The sequence below is a fragment of the Lepisosteus platostomus genome, chromosome 6, assembly GCF_059453375.1.
Source record: "Lepisosteus platostomus isolate fLepPlt1 chromosome 6, fLepPlt1.hap1, whole genome shotgun sequence".
Lineage (NCBI taxonomy): Eukaryota > Metazoa > Chordata > Actinopteri > Semionotiformes > Lepisosteidae > Lepisosteus > Lepisosteus platostomus.
The window spans coordinates 66583379-66593269 of NC_142616.1; the positions used below are offsets into that span (position 1 = coordinate 66583379).

A 9891-nucleotide genomic window follows, 5' to 3' on the forward strand; every position below is an offset into this window, starting at 1 on the left:
AGCATTTGGAACACGCGGCCTCTGAGAATGACTCGACGGCGTTGCACAGATGAAAATGCGATTTAAGCACGAGAATAGGGGGGGAGTGGCAGAATTATCAGAGGTCTTGCCTGGGTGAGAACAATCCTTAATTTCGTTGAGATCAGAACTACATTTCCCATGGTGCATCGCCCCTCGGCAGTGCTTTGATCGAAGGACTTCGAGGGCGAAATTCGTTCAAGTCCGGAGTTCAGCGCTTCATCGGCGGCTAGAGTTGCACTAAAACAGTTGGGGCTTCCTGAAAACGCCGAGATGTTGCTTAGGGTGTTTTCTGGAAACCGGTTCGGGTTCCGAATGCCGAAGGAATTCTTACGTTGCGAGGCGCCTGGATTTAGACAGCGCGTTCAAGCTTTCAGCGGCGAGGTGAGGAAGCAGACTCGATGTCGAAAGTAGATTGTTTTATTTCACCCTTATTTTCAAACCGGTATGGATCGATTAATCGAGACCGCAGGAGTTGCCCGTTTCTGTGCAATCCCTAGGGTCAACTGTACTGTAGTTTTTAATCGGCGGTGCAGAGAGGCGAGACAAAAAGTACTGTAGCTGCTGCCGCTACAGTAGGTGTGTGTTGTCGACTTCACGTATTGATTTTTTAGGGACAACAACGTTTCGGCAGATAAAACGATCACGACACAGCCGCGATCCCGATAAGCTTGAAAAAGTCGGCGCCTCGCGGCGCTGACAGATGTTCGCGCTGCCCTCGCGGGTACACTGGGCTCAGTGCGATACAGATGTTACCCCGGTGCCCGCAGATCTGTGTTTGGGGGAGGGGGTGGGCATGCCTTGCATCTATCTAAGCTGCTGAACTGTGCTAATAAGGTGCAGCTAATCAATTGAAGTCTAGCTTTCTGCATGGAGTCCCTCTCGCTGTTAACATGCACAGAATGCTTGAATAAAAAGTGCACAATATTTCGGGTGCTTAGACAGAGCACAATAATTTGCAGCAGCTGAGCTTGACTTGCCTACTCTGCGATGAAAACCGCCTGACAGGTCTGTGCAGCTTTCCAGCCGGCCCCACAGCACTGGCAATGGTTTGTGGAGACTTGAGGGATTGTATATGTGGGTGTGGTGCTCACCGCTCAGCAATCGTAATACAATGATGATAAAAAAAAACTTATTTTACATAGCACCTTTAAAGGTAACCTCTCAAAGGGCTTTACAGTAAGGAGAAGAGCTAACAAGGAGAAGAGGCCACAGGACTGGCCCGATGAAACGCAAGGGGAAGGTGCCAGGAGGCAGACGTACTTCCTCAAATGAATCCCGTGCTTTACCAACAGTGCTGACACATGTATTCACGAGTGCTTCAGCACGCGGTCTGCCTCCGGGGTGGCTGGAAATAAAACCGAGTCTAGCGAGAGAGCGGGCTGATGGGGTGGGAAGGCAGACCCTCCGTGTCGCCTCGCGTGTGTGGAACAGGAACGGTAGGTTTGGAAGAGGACACAAGCCCTTAGCCTGGGACAGAGCAGTCCCCCGGGGAGTCGGGAGCCGGGCTGGAGGAGTTTCCAGTCTGACGCGCGCCGCGGTTTCCCAGGCCGGGGGACAGCTCCCGATGTGAGCCGGTGTAGAGCCGGTTAATATTAGGGATCAAAGGGCGGGCACAGGCGCGGTGTCTGTCCCTCACGCGGGAAAGGCACCTTGGACCCGGGGCAAGGGGCGAGGAGCACGCAGATCGGCATGAGGGGTACTCCCGCCGGGCCGGGTTCAAGTCCCAGCCGGGTTCGGGGGGGACCGGACCCCAGAGCGTCCGGATTTCTGTGCCGCTTGACGTCGGTGCCCTCAGCAGCACGAAACGTCTAGACAGGAGACGACAAGATCAGCACAGAGACAGCACAAGGGATCAGCAGTGTAGCAGAATCTGTACAGAGCAGACGCGGACACCAGTTAAACACAAGCCTGTCTGAAGAAGAAGGGTCTGAGTCCAGATTCGCAGGAGCTCTTGTCTTCCTTGGAGGACAGACAGGAGAGCAGAGTCAGATGAAGGAAGGGTGTGAGGCGGGGAGTAGGAAGAGAATAAATCAGACAGGTACCGAGGTGCTAAAGCCATGTAAGAGAAGATCAGATTACTTTACCGGCCCTGTACAATTTCTTGTATTAAGAATTTGTCTTTTTTCACATACCTTAACTTGCTCTCCATGAGTCACACAGACAGGGAGAGAAGCTGGGGGTCAGAGCGCAGGGTCAGCCATTTATATAGCGCCCCTGGAGCAGCTGGGGGTAAGGGCCTTGCTCAGGGGCCCAATGGAGTAGGATTTCTCTGTTGGCCGCAGGATTTGAGCCGGCAACCTTCCAGCCACAGGCGCAGATCCTGAGCCACAGAGCCACAGAGCCACCGCTCTGCCCCATAGCAGGTTCCTGTATAGGTGAGCATGGGGATTGTGAAGTTCTCACAAAACCTGATAGGAAGCCAGTGCAAGGACTCCAGGACAGGAGTACTGGGATCACCTGCACGAGAGCGGGTGGGGATTCTGGCTGCCGAATTCTGGGCATGTTGGAGGGTGTTCAGTGTGGATTTTAGGTGCTCGTTCCCACATGATGAAGGAGGACGTTAATAAATTGAAGAGTGACCGTTAGTCGTCTAAATGAATTAGGGTAACAGCTGGGGGGGATACAGGATATCCGCTTCTCTCTCACGTCTCGGCTTGCCACGCCAACCTCCCCACCCTGTCGGGTGCTTCCCGCCCAGGGCGCCCCGAAGAGGACGGAGCTGTACGAGTTCCACCGGCAGCACGGGGCCCGGATGGTGGAGTTCGCCGGCTGGAGCATGCCGGTGCAGTACCGCGACAGCCACATCGCCTCCCACCTGCACACGCGCCAGCGCTGCTCGCTGTTCGACGTCGGCCACATGCTGCAGGTGAGAGAGCGCCTGGGCCGGCGGGGGGCGGGGCTCTGTGGGCCAACTGGGGGCATAGGGACTCCCCACAGACAGCACCCCAGGTCCAGGACTGAACCCAGGGCCCCAGCACTGTGAGGTGGCAATGCTGCCCATAATATAAATGGGCATAATATGATTCTTCGTTATTTCATATTACAGTGCTGTTGCAGCCCCTGTATAGAGCCCTGTGAGAAGTCTAACGTGTGCCTGACTGTCCCTTGCAGACTAAGGTCCATGGGAAAGACAGAGTGAAGTTCATGGAGTCCTTAATTGTTGGGGATATTGCAGAGCTGAAGGACAACCAGGTAAGAACTGTCATCTGCGGTGCCGGAGTGGGCGGGGCCTGCTCCCTCCGGTGTGGGCGGGGCCTGTTCCCTCCGGTGTGGGCGGGGCCTGCTCCCTCCAGTGTGGGCGGGGCCTGGACTCTTGGCCTAGGCGGAGCCCAGTCCCTTTGCTGTGGCAGTATGATGTGCCATTTTCCTTTTTCTTCTCTACCCTTTCCTCTTTTTTCCATTTCTTTCCCTCTCCGCCCCCCCCCCCCACCCCCTCTGTTTTGCATCCCGGTTTCACCCCCCCTCGTTTGCAGGGCACGCTCTCCCTCTTCACCAACGAGAAGGGGGGGATCATGGATGACCTGATCGTGACCAAGACGGACCAGGGGTACCTGTACGTGGTGTCCAACGCTGGCTGCTCAGACAAGGACTCGGCCCACATGCAGGTGAGGGAGCGAAGGCACCGAGCCCCAGACACTAGGTGATCTCCGTTTTCTGCACCTGTGCACCGTTTTGCTCCACCCTTTTTGAAATCCCTTCTCTAGGGCCCTGCAGGGTGGTGCTGTATCGCTATTTCGGTGATTGTTTCTGCATATGAAGTTGATTTTGAGTTGTGTTGTGGCACGGCGGCGACAGGTATCACAGTCTCATAGCTCTTGGGTCCTGGCTACCACTCCAGGCTCAGGTGCCTCTGTGTGGAGTCTGCATGCTCTCCGCCGGCGGGCGGGAGTCTCCGGGTTTCTCCACCTTCCCAGGACATGCCAGCTGGGGTGACTGGAGTCTCCCCATTGTCCCGGCGTGCACGGGCGCCTGCGTGCTGATTTCCACCCTGTTTTGCACGCTGTGTCTGGGACAGGCTCTGACCCCCAGCCACCCCCTATTGGAGGAAACTATGGCCAGCAGACGATGGGAGGATTTGGAGTTAGCCCTGTTGCCCCTGTGTCACCCAGCTGTTTTGAGGCGCACGGCCCAGCGCACCTCAGCGGTGAATCCCCGTTTGTGTTTTTTGGGTTCTGCAGGATAAGCTAAAGGAGTTCAAAGCCGCCGGACACGATGTGGACCTGGAATTTCTGGACGACGGCCTGATCGCTCTACAAGGTGGGGCGCGGGCGGAACTGCTGGGGGCGGGGGGACCAGGGGAAGGGAGTCCGGTGTCTCAGTTCAAACTGGCCTCGATCTCACGGTTCGAGCCCGTGCCCAGAACGCAGTGTGGGGGAGGAGGACAAGAAACTTTCCTCCACGGCTGTTTGGCGGTTTCTGGAGTGGCCTCGAGGCTCACGGTGGCGGCTGCCCCGGTAGGTCCGGGTGTCTGACCGGCCGATGTCCCCCCCCCTCGGCTCTCCGCAGGTCCCTCCGCGGCCCGGGTCCTTCAGGCGGGCCTGGCGGACGACCTCGGGAAGCTGACCTTCATGACCAGCGCCCTGGCGACGGTGTTCGGGATCGCGGGCTGCCGGGTGACGCGCTGTGGGTACACGGGGGAGGACGGAGTGGAGGTGGGTCTGGGCCGTGGCGTCACGCTCAGCTGCTGGGCCGACTCGCTGCCCGGGGGGGTGGACAGGCTGTGGGCTTGTGTAAGAGCCAGCAGCTGGTGTCTCCTGCGGGGGATCGAAGGGCCGCCCGGGAGCTGTCTCACCCGCCTCCTCCTCCTCCTCCTCCTCCTCCTCCCTCCCCCAGATCTCCGTCCCCCGGCAACATGCGGTCCAGCTGGCCGAGAGGCTGCTGGGAGACGAGGAGGTCAAGCTGGCCGGCCTGGGCGCGAGGGACAGCCTGCGGCTGGAGGCGGGGCTCTGTCTCTACGGCAACGACATCGACGAGACGACCACGCCCGTGGAGGCCAGCCTGGTGTGGACGATAGGTGCGGCCCCTCCGCCTTCCTCCGTCTCCCTCCGTCTCCCACGCTGCTTACAAGAACAGCAGTTCTCCGCCGGCGGGGGGTGGGGTGGGGTAACGGCACCCCCCCCCCAAACCCGTGACTCCTCCGTGTGCGCTGTCGTTGCCAGGGAAGCGGCGGCGGGCGGCGATGGATTTCCCCGGCGCCTCCGTGATCGTCCCACAGATCAAGGCAAAGACCAGCAGGAAGCGTGTGGGGCTGGTGTCCACGGGGCCCCCCGTCCGGCAGCACACCCCCATCCTGAGCCCGGACGGCAGGGTCGTAGGTGAGGGGCTGCCCGCCGTGCCCCCTGGCCTCCGGGACACGAGCAGCGGAGGTCTGGGAATACAGGATTCCCAGGGCACGGGCGGATCCGTTTCAGGTCTTCCGAAGTGCCGGCTGCTGTCAGGGTTGTTGCCATTGTCTGTGAGCAGTTCCACACTGCTGTACTGACAGCGGGTCAGTCCGCCCCCAGTTTAAATCCTTTGTGCCACTGATATAATAATAATAATAATAATAATAATAATAATAATTTCTTACACTTATATAGCGCTTTTCTGGACACTCCACTCAAAGAGCTTTACAGGTAATGGGGATCCCCTCCACCACCACCAGTGTGCAGCCCCACCTGGATGATGGAGATATATGAGTGGAGATACAGTTTCACCCAGCCCAGTTATACCTACATGACATTACTTATACATGAAATCAGTTTTGTATCTTCTTGCATTTCTGCACATGTTTGTACAAGGTACTGCCTGTAAAACCCAGGTGGCTCTCGCCGGGCGTCACATTATTAGCCGGGTGTGCTGCTGCCTTCAGCAGTGTGGCAGAGGCCTGTCATGACAAGGAATGTACCATTCTCCGGTGTTCTGACTGAGCTGTGTATACGGCATTTGCTGTATTCTTTCAAGAAAGAAAAAATAGATCCATGACTGTCTATCCATATATTTCTTTGAAACATCCAGCACTTGGGCTGGGCATGCAAAGCCATTTAGGCTGTAAAACCTGAAACAGAGCAATTCCAGTTGAAGAAGGAAGCGATGGCAGATATTGCTACAAGGGGTTAATTATTAATTAATGAACCTCCCTGAGCTGTGCAGAGGTGTGTTGAAACAATGCAGGAGATGTCAATCCTTCTTGCCCTCTCCCTGCCCCTCCCCCAGGTGAGGTGACCAGCGGCTGCCCCTCCCCCTGCCTGAAGCAGAACGTCGCCATGGGATACGTGGAGGCGGAGCTCAGCAAGGTGGGCACGCCCCTGCGCGTGGAGGTGAGGAAGAAGGCGGTGGAGGCAGCCGTGAGCAGGATGCCCTTCGTGCCCACGCGGTACTACACGGGCCAGTAGGCCGGGGGGGTGGCCACCTGTGGGGCGAGCCGGGCCGCCCGGGTGGACCGCGGACCCCCACGACGGCGTTCCCCTCCCTACCCGCGTCTCAGCCGCCCAGTTCAGTCCACATGGGCGCGGTGCCTCACTGGGAAAGCGGCCCGTCTCCAAAGGCCCTGGGGGTTAGGTCTGTGTCTGCTGGCCGTTCTGGAAACTGGCGCATCTCGTCTCCAGAGGGTGGGCGACCCTCCCCGCGCGCTGATGAGTTTCCAGACGCACTGACCACAGACTTAACCTTTACGGCCAAAAGAAGAACCTTTTTTTAAAAAAAAAAAAATCTTTCTATATTTTTGTACTTCGACCAGAGTCTTATTTTCTCTAGTTCCAACTGAGCGCCTGAAGAGCAGAGCCGTTGTTGCGCGGAGGTGCAGGCGTCTGTGGGACAGCGGGTGTGCACTGGAGGTCCTGCGGCGTCGTGGGCCGCCGCGCTGCAGAATCGGTCACTTTCGCTCCCGCGCATGGTCATCAGGAGGGCGTCTCCTGTGATGAGATCGGTCCGATGGGGGTGGGGGGGGGCTTTCAGAGACCGCTCAGGATTGGCGCTAGGAAGTGTCACGTTTTCACATGTTCACCAGCTGCTGCATACCGTTTCCCCTCCCTGACCACAAATTACATTGTAAGTTTGATTACACTTGAACTGGGGAATCCAGGTGAAGCAACACAGAGGCAGAGGCTGTTCGTCAGCATGAAGGTGTTCACCTCAGGGGATCCTGACCGCTCTTGAACTAACAACACAAACTGCGGTTTTGATTTTTTTTGTATTACCCACATCTCTAGGGACAGCGAAACCTTCTGTGCAGCTGTTCCCTGACCTGAAACATTGACCTGCCCGCTCTGCAGGTCAGCTCGTGCATCAGCGCGCTATTGTCTTTCTCACAAAGACCGCTCGCCCGAACGGCCAGCTGGGATGAGCTGCGGTCGTCGGCGCTTGCTGAGTCAGTGGAAAGTCCTGAGGTGACACGAGGGGGCAGTTGGCTCCCCAGATCTTGCTCCCTGGTTTGGTTTCGGGAGCCAGGGCTCGTTCCAGGTGGAGTCTGTGTGTTCTCCCTGTGCTTGGATGGGATCTGTCCCGCCTTTTCAAGGCATGCTGGACTGGCTGAACGGTGTCTCTAGATGAGTGGGGTGTATGCGTGCCCCTGTGATGGACTGGCTTTTCTTCCAGGGTGGAGTCGTGATTATCTGCTCTTAGAAATTATTGGGGGAGTTCGTCTTCTCAAGTATTTCCGTTCACACAGCATTTTTGTCATGCCCCCATCCCCAGCTCGCACCTTACCTTACCATTTCTTTACATGAATAAAACCTTCATCAACAGGAAGGGTGTGTTAAGGGGAAGGAGTTATATACCGTCTTCAGGGTCAGACAATCTCTTGTCAAGGTGTCCCGCACAGACACAGATTGAGAACAGTCTTCTGTTGCTTGTGATTCACCGACAGGACATAAAATGATAAATCGGTGGAATCGCAATGACCAGATGAGTGGACTGGGGAGTGACAATTGTTATTGAGCGTTTTGGAAGTGCAGTCCTGTGGTAATCTCCCAAACACGGACAAAGTAAAAATGCTCTGTTCCTGCTGTAGCTACAGCGCGATTACACATATTGGGATGCTTGAACACACCCAACACCCACAGAGCTGGCACCTGTCGGAGTTGTCCTGCCTCGTCCCCTCTGCTTCCAGGACGGGCTCTGGGTTTTTCTGGGAATAAGCAGCTTTTCCTCCAGTTTCCATTCCATCCTCTAGATCTGCGCTTCCTGAAAAGCGACCTGAACACCAGCACTCTGGGATCTTTTCTTGTCCCCAGAAACTGCTCATTCTTTTCCTAAGTATCCGGTACACAGGCGGCAAAATTGGTGACCTGTTTGTGGGAGTCTTCAAGTAGGGAGCTGCGTCAGCAGGGGTAGGCTGCAAAGGAACAAGTAATAGGTTTATTCCCTGCTGAAAAGAGAAGAAGAGAAACACAACGTTTTGGCTGGGGAGCCTTCTTTGGGTGTCCTATCGGAGTCTCTCTTCAGCTGGAATGGAGGTCTTCAGGTCTTCAGAGGAAGGGTTACAGATCAAAGGAGGCGTCGTTTCACTCGTTAGCAGTTAACGAGCTAGCAGCTAGCTCTTTACCAGTTGGTTCCTCTGAGGATCTCATCCAGCTGGAGAGCAGCCTGGGTGTCAACTTCAACACTTGGCAGAGCAGTTTGTTCCACACTCCCACCACCCTTTGAGTACAGAAGGACCTCCTGTGTTTGGTTTAAATGCATGTCTCTGTAGCTTCCACCTGTGTTCTCTGCTTTATTTCATTGTTCATCCTGAAGTCCACTGGGCTGTACCAGACACCCACAACCCTTTGCGTAAAGACGTGCCTCCTGTTCTCTGTTTTAAATCAGTTTTGAATCCCACACAACAGAAGCCACTAGAAACCTGCAGCAAATATAACCCTTTTCTTCATTAAAGATGATGCTTACTTATAAATGCATGTTTTACTACTGTGCTCTTCCAATATTTTGTCATTTATAGGTTTGGAATCTAATGAAATAAAGAGATAATCCTTTTTTGAAGTCGTACGTCTGTTGCATTCAGAATGATAATGCAGTCACATTTAAGAAATTCTAAGACGTTTTAATAAGGAACTCTTGCGCCGCACGTGACAGATTTAGGCTCTGGGAGTGTGGGTTTTGTGGTTATTGTGGCAGCCTGCCTCAGTGCCCCAGGGTGCTTGGTTTTATCTTTCCCAGATTGCCTGTCTGTGTGGAGTTTGCATGTTCCCTCTGTGTTCATGTGGGTTTTCGCTGAACCCTCCCTCCCTGCGTTCCTTCCTCGGTTCTCATGGTCTCTCGTGACCTGTCGGACTAGGCAGGGGGCTCCGCAGGACCCGGGTTCGAGGGCGCTGTTGTAAATGATGCTGACTTGGTCCCAGGCGGTCAGTTGGTTTGCCTGGTGAAACCGTCTCGTCGGCAGTTGCTCTTACAGAGACCGCAGAAACTCTGGGCTTCTGTGTCTTCTGACGGCTGACCTTGGGTTCGAGGGTCAGTATCTTAGCGGGGTGGGAGTCTAGAGGCCTTGACCACCCCAAGACCCACAGCAGAGCTGCCCCAGAAGAAGGGAGATGTTCAAAAAGAAATCTGGACGGCAAAGTGTTTTTTAAACCCTCATGTAATTAGTCTGCTACGCCTATTTAGTTTTTTTGGTCTTTTTATTTCTTCTTAATTCTGCAAAGAGCATCAGAATACTTCTGATCACCAAGGACATTGTAACCAGTCAATTCCTCACCTTCCACCCCCCAGACTCCACAAGAATCAGAGACACACCAGCCTTTCCTACTCCACCTGCTTTATAGGGTTTTAAGGTTCAATGTTTACTTGCCTGCCTGCCTATATAAACCTTTTGAAGGTCTGTGCGTGCACACGTAACCCAGGTTTTTAAAAGAGCCTTTCACACAACTTTGTCCCCTAGCGAAATGTTTTATTGTA

The 9891-nt window shown here is 55.0% G+C and overlaps 1 protein-coding gene across 1 annotated transcript; it reads left to right on the forward strand.

Moving 5' to 3' along the window:
* Window positions 1–40: 40 nt before the first annotated feature.
* On the forward strand, window positions 41–8979 carry amt (aminomethyltransferase). Its single transcript, XM_088637048.1, has 9 exons — window positions 41–402; window positions 2720–2887; window positions 3133–3213; window positions 3495–3626; window positions 4200–4278; window positions 4528–4673; window positions 4855–5035; window positions 5181–5336; window positions 6217–8979. Exons 1-9 carry the CDS (start codon window positions 292–294, stop codon window positions 6393–6395), a joined length of 1233 nt encoding a protein of 410 aa, XP_088493174.1. The 5' UTR covers window positions 41–291; the 3' UTR covers window positions 6396–8979.
* The last annotated feature ends 912 nt before the right edge of the window (window positions 8980–9891 follow it).